Here is a 21,592-nt window from a genome sequence, read left to right as displayed (position 1 = left end):
TTGGAAAAAGGGGTTTAAAATTTTAATTACATGCTTGTCAAAGCTTCAAGATTTCATATTTTCACAGTTGCATAATCTTTTGGATTTCTATTGATGTTTCTTTGAAGGAACTTTGCCTCTTAGTATCATGGCTTTTAGTAGACAGTAAAAAAAAAAAGTCACATTTATTATTACATAATATAAGATCTTTTGGGAAGCTTTCTTTTTCCTTGATTTGTTTTTCCTTTTGTTCCTTTTTGATTTTGATAGATGACTCAGAAAGATATCACATTTGTTGCTGAATTTCTTACTGAACATTTCAATGAGGTACGAAAGTGTTATTTCTATAATGCTGGGATTTTTGTGTTTTTTATTGAAAGAGTTAAACAGTTGCCATAAACCTGGGTAATGGTGAGAAGTAATCACATTTAATCCAGTTTAATTGACATTTTTAGCAGCTGTGCTTTTTAAACTATTGAACTAATTAATGACAATACTTATTTTAGAGCCTTTATAAATCCAACTTTTGTTTGGATGTTTGTCATACAATCCCTAGAAGAAAAAGATAACTGCCACTAACGGCTCTCTTAAAAAATAAACGTTTTCATTAAGCTTAAGAATTTTTTTTTCTTTCTCTTCTGTGAGTTAAGAGCTAAACTATGCTTATTCTTTCTAGGCTCCAGACCTTTATAATCGAAAAGGAAAATACTTCAATGTTGAAAAAGTTGGTCAGGTATGGGCATTTGATTGAATGTGGATATTACTTTTTTTTTAGAAATTATTAAAACTAATGCTAAAACTTTAGCAGTGTTAGTCTTTATTATCCAAAGTTTCTGGAAAATAATACAGTGCTAGCTTACACAGCAGCCCTTTTCTTTTAGTAAAGTAACGAAAAAGGAGCCGTTTTTAAACTTTTGGTCTCAGAACTTGTTTATATTCTTAATAACTATTGAAGACTCTGAAGAGTTTTGCTAATATAGGTTATATTTATCAATGGGAGATGTTAGTAGGCATTAGAAATATAACAGAATACAAAATTAAAAGTAACAGCAATTCCACTTAACTGTTACATGTTACAGAAATATTTATAATAAAAATGACTATATTTCTTTAAACAGTTTAGTGAAGAGTGACATTGTTTTGTAGTTTTGCAAATCTCTGCTGTCTGCCTTAATAGAAGACAGCTTCTCATAGCTGCTGCTTCGTCTCCCATGTTGGGTTTTTATGTTTAATGTATGTAAAGAAAATCTGGCCTCACATAGGTTTTAGAAAGGGAGAAGTATTGTAATGGCTGTTTCCGATAATTGTGGATGTTTTTTGATATTATACTGAGTCTTGATAAGAGATAGTATCTTAAGGTTAGCTTTAATATGGAATCTAAAATTGCATCAGTGAACTTTTCATACTCTGATACATTAAAATCCATTCATCTGTCTTATGCTTTGAATGGATCTTTTACCTGTGCATGATTTTGTAGTATTATGTATTGGTCATTTGGAAAATACTGGCTCACTGAGTTATGCAGATCTTCTGAATGCTGACATCTTTCCCTATGCAGTATCCAAAAGTCAGATTTAAGAATATCTGCAACCGTATCATCAGAAAATCTTCAAGTACCATGGCTGTCAAGTACACAGTGGTAGATACAGATCTTCCAAAATTTTAATTTTTGCTTGAATGTTTAAATTTTACCATTGGCACCAAATACTGTCAGTTGTTTTGCTTAAAGTGACAGGCTTGCTTTATTTTCAAGAAAATATCTACCAAATACCCACGTACGAATAATCATAGCTTATCTGCCAGTCATTCTTTCAAATAAAAATAGAATTCCATTAACAGCAACAAAGTGCCTGGCTTACCCCACAACTACAACAATTTCTTAAATGTTTTTCCTCATGGTCACCATTGTACTTTGGTATTGGCCAAAGTGCTTTATGTTTACTTCTCAACTTTGTCACAGAGAACAGTAAAAAGATTTGTACTCCAGGGTTGAGGTTTAATAAAATTAATTATTAATTAATTAATTATTTTAATAGCTTCATTAAATAAGTGAAACTGTCAGTATGTAACAAAAGGAATACAGTGCCCACTAGTATGGCTTCAGACCACCCGGCGTCAGTTTTCCCCACCTGTGCTTTTGACCCTTAGTGCAGATGTCAACAGAGTTGAAAGGGCAAATAATATTTCAACATTATAAAAATAGTATAATGAAATCTAGAAATACTAAAAACAAAACAAAACAAAAAGATAAATAAAAATAGTATTGACCGCATGGATCCTTGAAGCATCTTTAGGGCTCCACGGGGTCTGTCGACCACACTTTGAGGACTGCTATCCTAGAGTAGATTGACAAGTTGATACTTTTAAAATTAATGTATAACATAGGTGCGGATGCACGATCTCTCTCTCTCTCTCACATACACAGACACACACACAAGATTAAAATGTCCTTCATGAAAATGGAACACAAAATTTAAACTCTGTGTGTGGTCTCTGCATCCATAGCATTCTGATCTTCCAGAAGTTTGCAGCTTGCCAAGTGGCTTGGCATTTAGTGAATTTTGGTCACTTCACTTGGAATAATAGCCGTGCAATTTCAGAGCACTTGTCAGTAAAACAATCACTTTTAAAATAGAATAATGCTAACAATAAGTCTTTGAAGCCTCCTCCTTTGTTTATGACATTTAAAATTTTGATTTGGTATTAATTCTAGTACTTGAAAGATGAAGATGATGATCTTGTGTCACCACCTAACACAGAAGGAAACCAGTGGTATGATTTTCTTCAAAATAGCAACCACCTTAAAGGTATTTAATGAACTTTGTGGATTTGGGCCATGTTTATACTTGCTTTGAGACCAGTTTATTAACTAGGAGTGTTGCTGGACAATTACTGAATATTTATTTCAGGTCTTTAGATCAGTTGTGCCTATTGTTTTTGATTAGAGAAACAGCAAAATAAATAGTATATGACTTTACCGTGATAGAAAACAGTCTGAAATTAACTGTGATAGGGTAAGATTGTTTATTCTCAGATACTCTTGTCTGTTTTTTACCCTATGAAAAAAATAGGATATTAGGAAGAAAATTCCACAGCCTGCTAGTGAGAGAAGTCTTTTGCTGATTCCCATTTGTGAACTCCTGAAAGCATAGTGATGCTTAACTATTCTCCTGAGATTGTAGGTTTTTTTGTGTACTTGTGCTTTTCATTCTCTAGGATCTTGAAATGTTGGTATAGTAAAATGATGCAACATTATTCGGGATGCAACACAAAATAGCAACCACTAAATATATCAGAACTTCAGTATTTTAGATGCAGATATTTTGGAAGCAGTATTTCTTTGCTTGCCTCACAGAGTAATTTGATCATAGCCTGTCATTTCTTAGGTCATTAGGGTAATAGCCCCCAGCATGTAGTTCTTTCCTTCATGCCCCCAGGAACCTAGGCACCTGTTATCCCCATTTCTTAATAACGAAGCTGAAGATCAGAGAAGGCCCAAATCACACAAGCTGGTACGTGATGAAGCTAGGTGTCTGCTGACCTCAAAGCCCAAGTTTTTAACTTGACTCAGTGGTGACCTCTGCCACTCTTCTCTGGTTTCTGTTTATCTGAATGAATGAGGATGGATGGGAGAAGGAGAGAATTCTCTGAAGCCCAAAACTTGGCTTGTTGCCCTTTTATTTTAACCTTAGAAGTTTAAATTCTTTTTCAGAACAGCACATTTGATTCAGTTAGTTATTGAAAGGAGGGAGAATAAAGGTACAGCTGACTCAGCTCATTGCTGTTTAATCAGGATGCATCCCCAGCCTGAGGAGGGCTCATGGCAGTGTGCCAGGAGTGGTGGCACCAGTGCCCTGTCTGAGAGTGGGCTAATACTGGTCCTGGGAACTTGGGTGGGTTAAAAATGGGCCCTACCCTCTTTTTCCTCACATCTATGGCTGAACAGGAAGGCCTAATCTTAGCTAGGAGCATGACGTTTAACCAAGATAACACCTCGTATTATTAACTTCATCTCAAGGTTTTGCTAGTATATGAATTGGGACAAGTTCATTAATTATCGTTTCTTAGTCTAGTGTGAAGAAATACTCTCATTATGGAACTGTTTCTGGTTTTTGTCTTTTTTTGTAAGCTTTATTTATTAGAAAGAGAGTATGTGGTGGGGAGGGATGGAGCAAAGGGAGAGAGAATCTCAGACAGACTCAGGGCTGACCATGAAGCCCAACAGAGCTCAGTCCCATGACCCTGAGCTCAAGACCTGAGCCAAAACCAAGACTTGGATGCCCAATAGACTGTGTCACCCAGACGCCACATCGTTATGGAACTGTTAAGAAAACTTTTGTGAAACTTCTTTCTAGCACTTTGCAAAAATCATGTGCTCAATATTTGCTACATGTACTTTCTCAGGGTACATGAGGGAGTGCTGGGGCTGTAGGATGGGTGAAAGTCGCTGCTCTGAGCTTCGGGGGTTGGAATCTGCTCTGCGACTTCTTGTGATGTGGCTGAGGGCAGACTGTCTAACCTCTCTGTGCCCGTTTTCTCATCAGTAAAATGAGGGCAGTAGTGGTGCCTCCCTCAAAACACCATTGTGAGGATTCTGTAAATGCAGGTGGAGCGCTGGGTGCCCAGTTCATGGCTCCTGAGCAGTAGGGATGCTGTCACGTGAGCTGTGGGTACTCAGAACACTTCTGACACTAAAATGAGAGGGTTTTACTCCTGAGACCAATTCTGAAACCAACTGTGTGTCCTGTGATTCATTTCTGATGCTGACTACCCAGACTCCACAGCTTCCATGGCTCAGTCCCACAAGACCGCCTCTGTGGCTTCAGTCCCGAGGATTAGGTCCCCGGGTGGCCTACATTTCTGTCCCCACCCTCTCTCCCTCCCCCTTTCAGGTTGATTATTTGCTAAAATGGCCCATAAACCCCAAACACTTCACTTAGGTTTACTGCTTTATTATAAAGACACAAGTCAGAACAGCCAAGTGGAAGAGCTGCAGAGTCAGGGTGTGGGGGGAAGGGCTCAGAGCCCCCGCGCCTGCTCTGGGTGTGTCACCCAGCACCCAGAAGCCCTCTGTTCATGGGTTCTTTATGGGGTTTTCATTATGCGGGTGGGATTGATTAAGTGATCGATGACTGGTGATTGGACTCAAGTCCAGCTCTTCTCCCCACCCTGGTAGTTGGGGGATGAAGGCTAGAAAGTCCAGGCTTCTATTAGGGCTTAGTCTCTCTGGTGACCAGTCCTCATTCTGAAACTGTCTAGGGATCTTCCCACAGTCGCATTGTTACACCAAAAGATGTTCCTATCACCCTTATCACTCAGGAAATTCTGAGGGTTTTAGATGCTCTATGCCAGGAACCAGGGACAAAGATCTGATACCTTTCTCTGCTCCCCAGCATCTCTCCCCTGTGGGAAGCTTAAAATGTTAACCTGATTAAAACTCACTTTGTCCAGCATAGCTGGGACATGAGATGCTGGGAGTGAGGGAAGCCTACAGAGCTCAGGAGAAGAGGGTGGGCCTGGGAGTCTGAGGGTTGGATTCAGAGGTGTGAATTCGTTATCATTTTCACCCCAGGCAGATTGCCCAAACCTCCTGGGCCTCATTTTTTAAATCTGTAATTTGAAGGGTGTGATGCTTACTTTGTCCAGCTGTTATAAGCAATAGAAGTAACAGGATGGAATCTCACATAGTCGCTACCCCTGAGTGCTTAATTATGTATTACTCACTACTGGTAAAGTAGCCTTTTGCAAAGTAAAGTGCTTATTTACACCGCACTAGTTTCTTGTGTCTTGTTTCTGTTTTCAGTATTATACTTTTCGAAAACAATACTGGACTACTGTTGTCAGCCCGTTGTGGCAAAGAGTAGAGAATGAACTCTATTTTATTGTGTCTTGTGGTTCCCAGATCACCCCTTCCTTCCTATACCCAGCAGAAGCAAACTGTCAGATTTGGGTAGGGGAAAATAGAATAAAGAGTACGGAGCTGCTAGGCCTCGGCCTGCAGTGGGTGCGGCAGGTTTTAGTGGGCCGGCAGCAGGGGATGGTGAAGAAAAGGCAGGAGGCCACAGTCATTCGTGGTGAGGTTGTGTGAGGGGCTAATGAAGCAGCCAGGGAGATTGCCACTGTCAGGTGAGTGGTGCGGGCTGCCTCTGAGAGATTATTTTCTCCTAATCATTTGGTTTACTCTAACTTTGTGATTTTGTTTTTGTTTCTCTTCTTGTTTGAAACCAGAAAGTCCTTTGCTGTTTCCTTATTATCCTCGAAAATCATTGCATTTTGTGAAAAGGCGGATGGAGAACATTATTGATCTGTGCTTGCAAAAACCAGCAGTAAGTTTGAAAAAGCAATGCATGCCTTTGTGGAGGAGTGAGAATATCTGCAGCATGGGGTTCACTTATGTAAACGGTCATGGTTACTAAGGTGAGCCGTATGAATTGCTGCTTGTTCACCCTTTGGCTGACAAGAATGGCAGGTTCATTGGGTTCACCCTAACATTTCCTCTACCTGTTAGTTTCTTAAATATACTAAGAAGTAAACAGATTAACAAGGTTATTAGGAGTGTTGGTATCCCCATTATTTTATTTGTTCCTAGAACAAACTTCTTATAAACAGTTTCGGCTAGAGAGCTATCATATGTCTAGCTTACTGCTGCAGAAGGGAAGTAAGATGCTGTGAGAGAAAGGGATGATGGGCTGGGTGTTCCTAGTCTTCTATGCATACTTCTTTCTGGTGTATTTTTCAGAATTTCTTCTGAATTTCAGAATTTCAGAAATTCTTCAGAATTTCTTTTCCTTGCTGTTAGAACTGTCATTGAAGTTTCTTGTTTGAAAGCTTGCTGATCTAGATGGTTTTTTACTAGACTTGAATAGTGAAGATCAGGTACTTTCTGTAGAGTACTTGTGTGTATGTAAATGCTTTGATTGTACTTTTAAAAATCTATTTTATTTAGGATGTCATTGGAAAATCGATGAATCAAGCAATCTGTATTCCATTATACAGGGATGCTAGAAGGTAATTCTATTTACTTTTTGGGTGGTAAAATTTAGTGGCCAATTTAATTTTTTCTTACCTTTTTTTCTTTTGTTTTAGTCAGGACTGTACACGCAGATTATTCAAATTTCCTTTTCTGTAAGTGTGTGTTTCTTCTTGTCTCATACGAGCAATACATTTTTGTTTTCTGATGCGATAGCTAAATACTGTGTTTTGACATTAAATTTTTTTCCTTAGGTGGAATAATAAAACCTCAAATCTACATTATCTTCTTTTTACTATTTTAGAAGATTCACTTTATAAAATGTGCATTTTAAGGAGACATACTGATATTTCCCAGTAAGTATTAATCTAAAGTTGAGATAGAGAGTGAGATTTTATTATTTTTAGTAATAAATGTACCGCTTCCCTCCCTTATATTTTGGGATTCAGTTAGCTGCCTTATGAGTTTAGGCTTGCTGGTGCACTGTTCTTAGTCTTACATTTCACATCATTAAGATGATAATGCCAAATCACAAGCTTCATGATCCCTTTTGATTCTAGATTATTAATTTTGTACAGGTGTAGTTGTGACTTGTAGGATTTCTTTAGCATTAAGAAAAATACAACAGCGGAACACTCGGGATTATATCTCACGAACTTGAAGCATTCGGAACTGTGGCTTGGGTTCCTTATGGAAAGGAGTTTAGCCTCGGGTTAGCTATGCCTTTCATTAAACAAGAGGCCTGCCTGTAGAGACTTCTTTTGAGAATCTGAAGTAGAAGTTCTAAAAAATAAATCATGTACAGAATACCATTAATATCGTAGATGGTTTTAATCTGAATTTGAAGGAAATGTTTTGAGATGGGCCGAAGAGAAATAATTTGGTTGTTCCCAATTGTCCTTAATTTTATAAGGTATCAGTGACTAAGATTTTAAACAAGTTGCAATTTTGATGTAGGTTTGTCTATCTAGGGGTTTAAATTAATTGTCAGTTTTGCAGAGTGAGCATAATGGTATTTTGGGCCTGGGACTTGGCTGTTTAGGTAAATATACTAACACTGACAATCATGTTCTTTCAAGCATTTAGATTATTGGCTATCCAAGTTGTTCCACAGTCTTTTTTCCCCCCCTTCTTTCTTCAAGATCTGTAAGTAATGGACTAATTGCTATTAAATTTGGGAGCTTCACATATGCCACAACTGAAAAAGTGAGACGAAGGTAAATCTTGAATCTTGTTTGAATGAGATTATATAAATAAACAAATGATATGTACATATGTTTAATTATAGAAATATGGTCAGACTCAGGTACAGTGATTATGTTACACTTAGGAGGCCTTTGTAACTTGCAGCAGAGTGCACAGGATTGCTTACATAGCTTATACTTCGATTGACTTAACAAGAATAGAACCTTACTTCCCTTCAGGAACTTACATAACTGTGGTTTCCTGTGATAATACTTCTGAGCTCCCCGTCTGTTCAGAAAGCAAGATGGCTTCAGGGGGCATGTGACTGAAGTTGTTGTTACAACCAGCAGTAACATGTAGTGGCCTCATTGTCACTGCTCTGGGATGTTCTTAGAATATAAAAGGGTAACAGTAGCAAAGTCATCCCTGAGGCTGTGGAGTGGACACTCCTCACAGGCCAAACCTTTCCTCACTCTCTTTTCCTTACATAAAAGGAGTTTTTTTATGATAATGTCTTTAAAGTTGTTTGAATTTTCCTCTGTCAATCTTGTTTTTACTTCTCAGTCTAGTTAGCCCTGTTTGTTTAGCCAGTATATCTACAAGTGCCATTCCTGGAATTTCCACAGCCTTAAGGCCTGACTATTGGTATCAGGAGTTTTCTGAAACTGTGAACCAATCTCACCCTCCCAGATTTTTCTTTTTTCATGGTAACCTGTTTTTTAGGGCCTACTTCTGTTTGTGAATAATCACTGCAATTGGTAACTGATTTTAATGCAAACTGATGATGTATTTTCAGTGTATGAGTATAGAATGTCACTTGGTTTTTGTTGTATTAAATTTTTGCATGGTACCATAATACTTTCTCAGTTGTCCCAGTCATCTATGATGTAACAGAACGTCATTCACTTCTAGCGCCTACAGCTGCTTAGATGCACAGTTCTATGATGATGAGACTGTAACAGTAGTTCTGAAAGACACCGTGGGACGTGAAGGGAGAGATAGGCTTCTGGTCCAGTTGCCATTATCTTCAGTGTATAATAGCGAGGATGCCTCAGAGTATCAGTTCACGGGGGCTTACTCCACAAGGTAACTAACTCATCAGTAAGAAACTCTTGCTGACGAAATAGTTCTATGCTTTTGAATATGTATTGTACATTGTGGTTCCTTAGGTATGCTAGGCAGTGCTTACGAGGGATAGTAGGAAAATCAGCTGGACAGAAGTACTATTTTTTTTTTTTTTTAAAATACTGGCTTCAACAGCTCTCCTGCCCTTGTGCTTTGCTAATAAAGCAAGAGTATTTGGTGAAATAAGGTGGGGAATTATTTGGAGTAGCGAATGGGACTTATGTACTGTTTTCAAGGGTAGCTTGAGCCTCAGTGAATAACAGAATTAGTTCTTTTAGATTTGCTTCTATTGGTTTCCTCCCAGTATCAGGACTTCAGTAGTCAGTGGAGTGTACACAGCCAATTCTAGAGATGGCTTTAGTTTTCTTAGATTTAAGTGAGTAGGTCCCTTCTCTAATTAAAAAATTTGTCTGTTTGCTTTCCTTGAGCAGGAATCAGAAACCTTAGTAAGATGCCATTCTAGCTATTTGGAATTGCAGTATTTTCCTAGGATATAGGAAAATGCCTTTTATACAGTGGCTGATAGAATTATTTTGGAACTGGGAATGTTGGTAGAAGTCAAACCCATGGTAGATCCTTATATTACCTCCTTGTAAACCAGAGAGAAGATCGCCTTTTCATTTTGGGGTTGGATTTTCCCTTCTCCAGGCTAGATGAACAGTGCAGTGCTATTCCCACACGTACCATGCATTTTGAAAAGCACTGGCGATTACTGGAAAGTATGAAAGCACAGTATGTTGCTGGGAATGGTTTTCGCAAAGTGTCCTGTGTGGTAAGTATTTACAGGTTGTTTACTGACAGAGTAATGGGAGGAAGTGACTTTGAATCTATAAGGTCCTTTCAGAAAGTGTAAGCATTTCATGGTGTATTGCTTTTATTGATTATGAACATGAACATGTGGCCATAGCTATGTAGCTTTCTCGTTTTTGAGAAAGTTGACTGAGTAATACAGTATTAGATGTTAATTAAATAAATAATTAATTAATTTTTAAAGTGGTCTTGACCCCCAGCCTGGGGCTCAACCTCATGACCCTGGGATCAAGTATCTCATGCATTTGTGACTGAGCCACCAGGCACCCCTTGATTTCAATTATTAGGAAAATTGTCACTATTGTATATAGAGATCCTTTTATAGCAAATGAGGCTAAGTTTAGTGATTTTGTTGTAAATCAATGGGAAATAACTCATACAAAACCATTTTTCAAAATTTTGATTTCTTATATATTATTTATTAGTTCAGTCATGAATTTAAAGATTCTTTATTTGACCTTTTCTTCTCCAGTTAAGCTCAAATCTCCGTCATGTAAGAGTATTTGAAATGGACATAGATGATGAATGGGAGCTTGATGAATCTTCGGATGAAGAGGAGGAAGCCAGTAATAAGCCTGTGAAGATAAAGGAAGAAGTGTTGTCAGAGTCAGAGGTTGAGAACCAGCAGGCCAGTGCTGCCGCATCCGCTCCAGAGATAGTCATCAAAGTGGAAAAACTTGACCCTGAGCTGGACTAGCTTGCCCTGATTTTGTATGTCCTCATTATGTCAGGAAGGATATGGGAGATGGGTGAAGATGTTTTGGATCACTTTTAATTTTCTTTGTATAACAAAGAAATAAACCATACATTTTATTTTTCCTTATTCTGCTTCAGCTTCTCTTAGTAGTAGAATCACTATGATAGACTTTCTTTTTGGTGAGATTTCTTTTTAATACTGTGTGCAGAACTCATGTTTAAAGAAAACATAAATTGAGTGTGAAGAAAATTTCAGTCTTTTCTGTTAAAAGATAGGTATCAGGAATCATTCCTATATCAAGAAGAAATTACATTTAAGTAGTCATTCATCCCTAGAATTTTTGATGCCTTTAGTATTTTAAAAACATAGATACTTATTCCTTTTCCATCTTCCCCCTTCTATTTGATTCTCGGTCTCCAGAATGCTTTCAAAATTATATTTTCAAAATTATACTGCTTTACTGTAATGCTAAATAAGCCAAAAGATGGGTACTGTCTTTATCATCTAAACAGCAAAAACACTGCTTGACACCTACGTAACTACCTTCTCATTTTGTTACTGGATTTGAGCTCTGAATACTTTGAATTGGCAGCGTTTAGATGTGTCTTTTTCCTCTGTTTGGAATTGGCCAAGGACACATGGTGGCTTTGTGTGCAACGTCTTATAAACACAAGAAATGTGGATCAACTAAGCCTAATGTAGCATTAGTGCAAATGAGCTCCTATTGATTTCCTGGAGCTCATTCCTAAAGTTGAGTAGTGTTCTCATGAGACGTTCAAAGAGTTTCTGTTTTATATATGAATTCTAGTATCAGTTCATCGATGAATGAAAGCATTACTTTTTAAAGCTTTTAGTATCTTCAGGCAGGAAAATGCACTATAACCACATGAGTGGCTAACTGCCAGATTCTGTGTCATTTGTCTGTTTCTTTCATAATACCCATTGCACTTGGAATTTAGGTACATCATGCTTTGGATACTCCAGGTACCTCAGTTGGTCTGATCTGTGTTGGTTTCGAAGGGGAAACTGAAGAGAAGCCACTATTGTGTGCATGAGTTTGGCGATGAGAACTATGATCTTCAGGAGCCGGGCTATGTCCGTGTGTGGCCTGGCACATAGCAGCCCTCCAACTTGCTTAATATATGGTTTACATCAGTACTTTGTGGTGGTTGGTCAGTTTCATGGCGTAGTGCAGATGTCTTGAATGAGCTTTTGTGAGCAAGAAAGGTAATCTCTAAGGTGCTACTATAGCTTGTTAGAATGAATTACAATTTTCCAATGAGCCATCAGTTCATTAGACGGTAATCTGTCCCATGTGACTTCAGCATGAAATTTATAAAGATTTTTTGGTTTGTACATGCTTGCTTTCTGCAGTTCCAGGCTAGGGATGAATTGAAACCAATTGCCTTCATCTCAAACCAGGCATCAGTACTAGTTCTACTGATGTACTAACTATCCCTTATCATCAAGTTAAATAATTGTGAATCATTCCTAATTTTAGGAGGAGTGCTTTTCCATTAATGATTTTAATGATTATCATAAATAATAGGAACTGGCTTTGTGTTACACCAAAGCAGAAAATTTGAGCTGATACCTGAATTCCTTCTTAAAGTTTTAATAATTGTAGTGCAGATAATGTTTTATTATATTTTTAGATAGAGGCTATGATTTCCACACCATTAGAAACTTTACTTTTAATATTTAGAAAGAATTTGAGCATTATAGACTATCATTTCTAGTTTATTTAGCAGATGCTGAATTTGAGTTTTGAATTGAGTTAATGACAAGAAAAATGGGACATGTGGGATCCTGATCCCTGACCTTCAGGGGTCAGTGGGGATAAATTGATTACCTATCTCACTGTCTGAGGACTAAATGGGTGTTGTAGAGCATTGTGTTTGGCCCATAGGAGGCCCCTGATAAAGATCAGCATTTACTAAAATTCTGTGCTGCTCTTTTCCAGGATAAAATGTATTGATATTCTAGGAATTCAAATAGAGCCCCCCCATTTTGGGGGGGGGTGCCTGACTTAATGGGACTATGATAATAGTCTTGCTAATTCTCTGGCTTTGTAGGTTTTTTTTTTTTTCTTCCATTTTCTTCTTGACTTTTTTCCAAAAAAAAAATTTTACACTTAGCAAAATGCTAAATAAAACATTTTCTCTTCTTTATTCAGAGCGTTTGAATATAAATGTGAAGAAAACTATTCATTATAGAATAACCTTGGGTTTATGACCCCATAACTAGGAAATGTCTCTTAGATATAGGTACAGATACAGATCTCTGAGTTAATCTAAATACTTGTAATTCTTGAGGAAATCCAGCAAGCAGACGTGCTAAATACTTCTAGAGAATGCTATAATTGAAATCATGGGTTGCATGAATTCTCCAGGGCAAATCAGTTTCTTTGGCATCTCTTGCATTTGTGACAGTTATTGTAGACTGATTGCATTTATTAGAATATGCGTCTGACCAGCATATCATTTTTAGTTCTCACTGAGTAGAGGGAGATGGTACTTAGGATTATACCAAGTCAAGGTCACAAAAACCTGAGTATGAGAATAAGGATTATTTTAGAGCAGGCAATAGTATGTGAACTCTTAGGAATATTCAGTTTAGAAATTCTCACTTATTAAAGGGTTGGTTTTAAGTAAATGATTTATTAATATATAGATAATGTTTTTCACTTTCTGGGGTCACTGGAGCAGGATCTTACATGAAGCACACACCTATCACATCAAAATTTCCTGGGCCTGTGATTAACAATGCAAATTTATAGGCGCCACCCAAGACCATTCAGAATGTGGCGGTAGGGCCCTGGCCTGCATTTTTAACCAACTCATCTGATCTTATGCCCACTAAAGTTGAGAACCTTTGTAGTCTACAGAAGCTACTTTTTAATAATTAGATGTTTATCATTTTTTAATTAGAAGCTGCTCCCTTAGATGCATTGGAAACATATATTTTTTTTTCCCTACGAATGACCCTGATGTGATTAATTTTACATGCAACATGCTCACAGTTCTGTAAATTTGTTTAAACGATGGTGAGCCTAATTATCCCGAGTCTGTGTACTGCAGCATGTAGAACCCAATCCCGGAAGGCCACATTTCAACCCTAAGCTCACGTTCCACAGAATGGTAGATGCCGAGTGGGTCTGTGTGCTGAGATGCCAGGCAGGCCGGCTAATAGGTGATTATGACTCATAAATGACACCCTCGCTCTGGGGTGTGTACTCAGACTGAACACACAGTACCCCAGATGCTAAGTGGACTGTGTGGTTACTGCCATCCAGATGACCAGTCCACCCTGCAGACGTGACTGCCTGACATGTGGCACCAGCTGCATAGATACTTGCAATGTTAAAGCAGGGAGACAAGCTTGTAATTCATGCCTCCTCCCTTCCAACTGCCAGTGTTCCCATATTCCCCCAACCAGGCTGGAAAACTTTAGGAACTATTTCTATTCAGTTCTGTATTCCTAATTCTTGTTCCAGAATGACGATTATAATTTTAAGTTGTATTTTTTTCCCCACTTTTCAGATAGTAGAGTGAGAAGCAGATTTCCTGCTAAGCAGGGAGCCTGATGAGGGACTCCACCTTGGGATCCTAAGATCATGACCTGAGCTGAAGGCAGACGCTTAACCGACTGAGCCATCCAGGCGCCCTTGTAGAACTGGGTATTTAGGAGCCCAACCAGATACTATGAACTGGCACCTGTGACTGTCGGCATGTCAAATGATGCTGTGAAGTGTTCTCATGATGTTAACATGTTTTCCTGTTTTCCCTTCTACCACTTACTTTGCACCACTGTGCCCTGCCTGTCTACTGCAGGAAGAGGTATGAAGGATGAAATTTAATATATATGGTACGGTTTGCTGTCTTAGGCTGTACAGTCAAGATCTCTGAGTCGCAGAGTGGACATGGAAGGGGCAAAGACCATGGCTGTGGGGTCTTATGGGGTGTAGAGCCCATTCTCTCCGCGCTAGGGAAGGAGCCATTGGAGAAGACTTAGGAAGAGTGGTCCCTAGAAGCTGGAGGAGACCCAGGTGACGCCTTTAATTGCGACCCAGTCAGGGGAGCCTTCATTCCTGTCAAATGCTGCCAAGAAGTGGAGGAAGGGAGTGATGAGGATTGGCTAGTATGTCTGAACACTTGAGTCAGTGGTGGTTGCATCTGGAACAAATTACAGTCTTGCGAGCATGTTCCCCAAGGCTCGGCAGCCCCTGCAGTCTTCCCTGGCATCATCTCGGGGCTCATCTTAGTTTTCTTTCTTCTTCTTGGAGGAACCAGATTCTTTCTGCCCCAGAGATTTGGGATGTGCCGTTTGCCAGGAATGCCCTTCCCTTACTCCTGACTCAATTCCTCAGGCTATGTCATTCTCAGAAAACCCACTGAGATTTCAAGAGTCCCTCCTCCCCTCCCCCATCAGGCCAGATGTCAGTTTGCACTTACATCCTAATCAGGTGCTTATGTTATTGCCTAAATTAGATTATAAACCCTGTGACAGAGATCATGCCCATTTTGTTTACCTCTCTATACCCAGTGCCTATCAGAGTACCTAGCACATAGTAGGTGCTCAAGAAATAAGTCCTAACACACAGCGAAGTGGATACTGGTTTGAGATATGAAAGATAAATTATCTTGAAATTTTAACAACAATACAGTGCTTTGAATTTGTTCACAAACAGGTTGGACCTCCAAATTTGCAAACTGATTGACAGATTACCTTCATCTCCTTAAAAACCGCCATGGATGGTCCAGGCTGCACCCACTGAAAGTGACCATTATCGATCTTCCGGGACCCTGCCCTCCAACCAACTACTGGTGACCTTACACCCATATTTCCAAATCAGGATCCCTAGTTTTCAGCCTCCACATAATTTTTAAAGTCTCTGTTTTTGTAAGCTTAAGAAACGATGTATTTAAAAGATGACCTATAGTTAAAAAAAAAAAAATCAGTCATGACAACAACAGGCATGGTTTCTCAGGGTGGCGGAGGCGGTGGCAGCAGCTGGGTGCGAGTGGATGTGGAGCAGAGGTGAGGTGAGAAGCAGAGGCCACCCAGAGGGGCAATGCACAAGAGTCTTGCTGCAAGAGTAGGAGGGGTCATGTATGGCATCAGGAAGCTTCAAAAAAGACCGATGACACGGAGGCATAGCTAGACATCCACAGCAGTGACGTGCTGAAGGGTGAGAGACTGGCCATGTCTGAAGAGAAGGGGAAGTGTGAGAGCGAAATCCTTAAGAAGCCCAAACATTTGAGACCCAGCGACCAGGGGAGATCTCAGCGCTGGGAGGGAGCATGATGTCCCTTGCATCCTAATGGGGGCTGCGTGGGAACACGGGTGGGCAGTCCATACAATTTCCCCAGGGAACTTAGGTGTCAAGGTCTCAGCCTAGAGCCCCGAGCCGTAGCTTCCCCCCGCTTGCTGGGGAGGTGGGAATGTCGAGAGCACCCAGGAGACCTGTGGTGTCCATTTCAAGGGAGTCCAGTTCATGGGATCTTCTCCACTGGGCCGTTGAGTTTCATCCGGGTTGGGGTTTTGTCAACCCATTAGGACCAGACAGAGGGTGAGGGGGTTGGGAAGGTAGTCACACCATGACAGGGGCAGTGGGTTAGAGGGTGGGGAATTGTGGGATTCTGGAATCAGCATTGGGAGGACAAGGAGAGATGGTAGCCAGAGAGGGCCATTTTCAGTGACTGTTCCAGAACTGATGGAGCCCATGTGTTTCCTGCAGGGCAACTGCAGGGCTGGGGGCTTCCTCCGGGAATGAGGGACTCACTGGAGCCAGGTGGGTCAAGAACAGAGGGGCTGGGGTTTCAGGATGGCTATGACAGTCCCGGAGCAGTGACAGCTGCGATGGTGGGGAAAGTAGGAAGGCATGGACCAGAGGTCGCCTGTGAGTGGTGAGGACAGGACTGAGCACAACAGCAGAGACGGGAAGATGTCTGTGCTTCCAGAGGCCTGGAGGGAGTCAGCGACTCATTTACTTGGTAGGTGATGAGGCTGGGATTTGATCCTAGGCAGGGTGAGGCCACGCCAGCTCCCAGGTCCCAGGCCAACTGCCCCAGAGGAGCTGGAAACAGATAACCACGCTGTGTCTAGGGTGGCCGTCTGGCTGAATCCTGCCCTTGGTGTAGGACTGCTTGCGGAAACAGCTGTGTGGCAGAGCACGCAGACCACGAGGGAATTGCTTTGAGCTTGAGGGAACCTGGCTCAAGGGCTGGACAGGGCCCTGGAGGAACTCAAACAGAGCCATCTGCCTGCCCCACTGTGCGGAAGTGCCAGTCAGGGCCTGCTGGCTCTGGGTCAGCAGAACTGGCTCTAGAACCTGCAGGTCTGCAAGGCTGTACGTGAAAATCCCCTGTGCTTGGGGCTACAGGCCTTCTGGGGCCAGGTCTGAGGCCTTCGTCATCCCAGGGTCTTTTCCTGCACCTGCGGACGTCCATCCCCTTCGTCCTTCTCCACCTGTGGCTTGTCCAAGTTCCCTTATGCAGACGTCTGTCCCAGAGGAGGAACAGCAAGAGAAGGACCGCAAGGTCCCCTAGAATCCTCTGATGAGCTCTGCAACCAAGGCACTGCTATCCTTATTTTATAGAAAAGAAAGTAAGTTCAGAGGGCTTTGCTGTGTCTCAGACACACTCGTAGGTGGTGGAGCCCGGAGGCAACACCGATGATCTGAGCCCAGGTAACAACAATTGCTGACCGTGTTCGAGGGCTTAGGAGGCACTATGTGCTGTGCCAGCCACCGCTCATGAGTAATGCACTGATGCCCACCACGGTCCTGCGAGGCAAGTGCTCTTACTGACACCATCCCTAATTCACAGATGAGGAAACCGAGGTGGAGGGCAGTTTTCTAACCTGTCCATGGCAGTGACATGGGCAGCGGGGTGTGTGTGGGGGGGGTTGAGGCCAGGCGGTACAGGGCAGGACCCTTGCATCTGGGATCTGGTTTGTTCCGCAACACCCCTACCCCCCTGCCAGCTGCCTTGCCCACAGTTGTCTCTTGAGCACAGTCTTCCCTCAATGGACTGGTCACCATCTTGTCTGTGCCACGTGGACCAGATGACGACACAGCTTCCGCTCTGGCCGAGCTCCTTCATTCAGGATTGCTGTCAGCTCTGTGAGCAGACAGGCTGCGAGGTGGAGCAATGCTTTTCCTCCTGCAGACAGGGGGGTGGCATGTGGCCCAGCTGGGGTGTGAAGCCCAAGTTCTGACCCCCAAGAGGAGGGTGGTTTCCTCCCAGACAGTACTGCCCACAGCCAACTGCCCATGTCCTTTTCCTTCACCTCCTGGGAAGGTTCTGGAATGTGTGGGTCCATGTGTCAGAGAGAGGGCCATGCTTTCTCCCCAGCAGGGCCCAATTCATCAAGACTGTGCTACGTTTTGTTCGTCTGCAGACTTTCTGTGGGTAAGGACGCCCGCAGCAGATGGACAGCAGATGAGCTTGGGAGAGGCAGGGAACTGATCTTCAGTCTGAAAACATGGGCCGAGCAGAGGGCGAATCTGCGGTCTATGGTGGGCAACCACTGAACCCAGGACGGTCAGCTGTGAACCCTGAGGAAGACGGTGAAACTTCATGAAACCCAAACGAGAACAACACACTCGGGCCATTAATTGTAAGCTAGAAACTGTGATAATGCAGCGTCAGAAAACACCAGGGACATCTTCTGTTTTTGCACAAAGTAGCTCGGAACACCACAGGCCAATGATGCTGCTTACTCATCCAACAGGTAAAGGGGGTATGATGGAGCGAGAGAGACTGCCAGGGGCGGAGGGGTGTGTGTGTGGCAGAGCGGGGCCACATAATAATGCAGCTTCCATCTGAGAAGTGGAAGTTAAAGGAACAGATTTGCAGATTGGCTCAGCAATGCCACTCACTTACGATCCGTGGCCCCTGGGAAGCTCTGCCCCTGAAACTGGTGGGGTCTGAGCCCCCTGAGTCCTTTTTGGGAAGCCACAGCACTGCCTGGGGCCTGAGAAAGCTCACTTGAGCCCCCCGTGGGCCAGTGCCCCAGGCTCTCAGCCTGCAGGGCCAGATCCACAGAGCCAGCCGTCTAAGGTAGGAGGGACTGCTCCCCACGGCCACGGCCATAGCCACATGGGTTTCTGAAGGGAGGGTGCTCTGTGGGAATGCCTCCACCCAGGCAACCCAGGCACAGCATGGGTTATGCTGGTCATCAGGCAGTGCTCTGCCAGGTCGAGGGGCCTGCGATGGACATCCCTGAGGGGGAGATTGTGTGGGAGGCTCCCCATCTGGAAATGGGGTCCCTGAGGTCGTCTTGGCCTGGCAGTTGGAGGAGGTCAGAAATCCCAGCAGAGGGCAGTAGTTCGCTTGTTTGCACATTCCTGTGAGGCTCGGCTGGGCCACCTGTCAGTGGGTCCAGGGCTGCGAGCTCCGAAGGGCTGGGCTTAGGGAGGCTAAATGAGGACCAACCAAGTGAGCAGAAGCAAAGGCTGCTTACCCTGAGCAGGGGTGCCAGCCCCGGTCTCTTGCGTGTTGGTAGAGACTCGAAGGTGGAAGAGCAGTGGGGCAGCTTTGGAGGGCAGAAGAGGGGAGTGTCCAGGCAGGGAAGCGGGAGGCAGGCAACCTGGAAACTGGGCCACCTCTGGGACTGGTGCGGGGTGCAGGCTGGGCGTCCTCTGGGTGGTGCCAAGTGCGAACTGGGAGCAGACACTAAGGAAGCTCTTGCTTATTGATCAAGTCCCGGCCACTTGGGGAGGGTTGTTACAAGCGTTATTGTTTGGTCTTTCGGATTGTCACAGGAGAGAGTAGTGTGACTTCCTGCAGGAATGACAGCGGGCAGGCTGGCCCCCTGGGCTGAGCGTCATGGGTGGGGTGCTGGTGTCCTGGCTGGGCTGCTGCAGGCTGGGGGTCAGAGTCCTCCTTTTATACATGCTCCTGGCAACTGACCATCCATTTGTAGGTTCAGTCTGTCACCCTGCTGTCGCCGCCCGGGGATTCTGGACAGGGGTTTCCATATTTCCACATCATCCCGGGCCCCGCAAAGGCCGTCATTCCCGGGTTCATCTTTGGACTCATGACCAGGCAGGCTTGTGTGTGGTTTTGGATGGAGGCTGATCGAGCTGCAGGTTTCCCAACTTTTACTTAGATTGGGAGATGGTACTGTCCCTAGGAACTGAGGGCCTCCAGTGAGGGGTTGAGGGGGTAGCCCAGGCACCCAGGAGAAAGCCCTCGGGGCCTGGCTGACAAGCCCTTTTCCTTCTCAAGCTGGCAAACCTTCTGGTTTGCTCTTTCCTTCCTGGCATGGCCAGTGTCTTCTGGACCGGGTGAGTTTGCTGTGAGTGCTGGCCGAAACGCTCGTCTACCTCCACTCCAGTCTTACTAATTCGGATCCTACTCATTGGTCTATTTTTGGGAAAAAAAAAAAAAAAAAAAAGATTTTCTAAGCAAATGCACTGTGCAAAAAGTTTGCAGGGAGAAGGGTCATATTTAATCGGTTGCAAAAGCAACATTTTCAAGCATCTCAGCAGTACCGTGTTAATACAAAACCAGTCAATGACCTTACCAGTGTAAAACCCAATTTCAAGGCATTCTTTGCTATTCCTTTGTTGGAAGAGATCCTGAAGAGGATGTGACCTCTGGCTGACCCAGGAGCTGTCTGTCGTCCATCCCCCCCAACCTCACCCCCTAGCCCCGCCTCCACCCCCCCACCCCCGCCCCGCAGCAATCCAGCAATCCTCACCCCCTTCCCCTGGCCTTGGAATGTAGCTCTGCCCATCGTTCCCACAGGGGAAAGCTGTTTCAAGGATGTAGTCTTGGTGTTGAGACCATCTGGATGGTCTAGACATAACTGAACCACGTTAAGGCCTCCACAGAAAGTTTTACAGTTGTGGCAGGCAGGGGTGGGGGCGGGGATCTACGGAGCTTGCAGCTTCATGACGCCTGACACCTACCAGTCTGGAGTGGCCTTTTTCTTCAGAGCCTCCTTGCCCTCCTGTGTATGGGGCCAGTTTGGGATTTCACCTGGGGAACTCCCTAGGTTTGCAAATCCACATTCTTGCAGGGACTCCCCTCACCTACCCTTGTAGCCACGTCAGGGCCCCTGAAATTCTCAGAAGCAAGAAAATGGAAACTTTTTACAATAATTTGCTAATCTGGGCTCACTGCAAAAAAAAGCAACATATGGCTTTTTAAACCCTTATATGGAAGTGTTGAGGCTTCTTTGTCCATATTAGTCGCTGCTCCCCCTGTCATAGTTCTCCCAGGGCCACCCAACTTTCCTCCATCCTCTGCCCACGCCAGGCCCTCTGTGTCAGCACCCTGCACAAAGCCAGCTTCCCCAAGCAGCGGTCCCCCAGCCCCTTCCCCAGCCCTGACAGAGCCTGGGGAGCAGACAGAGCTAGCTCCCAGGCCACACTCTGCCACCTAGTAGCCACGAGGTCTTAACCAAACTACTTAACCTCCCCGAGCCTCAGCTTCCTTGTCTGTGAAATGGGACAATGGTCCTGCACTGCAGGGGCCCACGCCCAGACCCACAGTCTGCAAACCCGCTCGCTTGTGGGCCTAGCTCTAGATCAGCGCCATCACCTCACTGCTGGGGTTCAGGTTTGCTTTCTGGTCAAAAAAATATTCCCATTTCCTATCACCTGGGATATCACAGCTGTGAATGCCCTCCAAACTCTCAAAGGATAACAGTCTTTCTCCATGGAGGCGGTTCAAGAGAATATGCCACAGGGGGCTGTGGGCAGCGGCAGAGGAGGTCCTCCCTGAACTTTGGGAAAAGCAGTAGTTTGGATTGCAGTAGAAAGGTGGCCTCCCCCACTGGCCATCGACAGGGAGCAAGAGCTCATTTGCATG

The 21,592-nt window shown here is 43.4% G+C and overlaps 1 protein-coding gene across 2 annotated transcripts in view; it reads left to right on the top strand.

Annotated features, from left to right (window-relative positions):
• ANAPC4 (anaphase promoting complex subunit 4) overlaps positions 1-10,892 on the top strand; it is a 36,467-nt gene extending 25,575 nt beyond the window's left edge. The window contains exons 18-28 of one of the 2 annotated variants that reach the window (XM_059164372.1): positions 250-306; positions 656-712; positions 2,693-2,786; positions 6,208-6,305; positions 6,926-6,987; positions 7,066-7,104; positions 7,204-7,305; positions 8,092-8,166; positions 9,047-9,220; positions 9,908-10,031; positions 10,542-10,892. In XM_059164372.1, the coding sequence (XP_059020355.1) occupies positions 250-306; positions 656-712; positions 2,693-2,786; positions 6,208-6,305; positions 6,926-6,987; positions 7,066-7,104; positions 7,204-7,305; positions 8,092-8,166; positions 9,047-9,220; positions 9,908-10,031; positions 10,542-10,766 (1,107 nt within the window). In that variant the 3' untranslated portion in view covers positions 10,767-10,892. Of the gene's footprint in view, positions 1-249; positions 307-655; positions 713-2,692; positions 2,787-6,207; positions 6,306-6,925; positions 6,988-7,065; positions 7,105-7,203; positions 7,306-8,091; positions 8,167-9,046; positions 9,221-9,860; positions 10,032-10,541 lie in introns of those variants that run through there. The other variant, XM_059164379.1, reaches the window with a different exon arrangement.
• Positions 10,893-21,592: the final 10,700 nt, after the last annotated feature.

The sequence above is a fragment of the Mustela lutreola genome, chromosome 1, assembly GCF_030435805.1.
Source record: "Mustela lutreola isolate mMusLut2 chromosome 1, mMusLut2.pri, whole genome shotgun sequence".
NCBI classification, from domain to species: domain Eukaryota; kingdom Metazoa; phylum Chordata; class Mammalia; order Carnivora; family Mustelidae; genus Mustela; species Mustela lutreola.
This window is presented reverse-complemented; position numbering and strand designations above follow the sequence as displayed.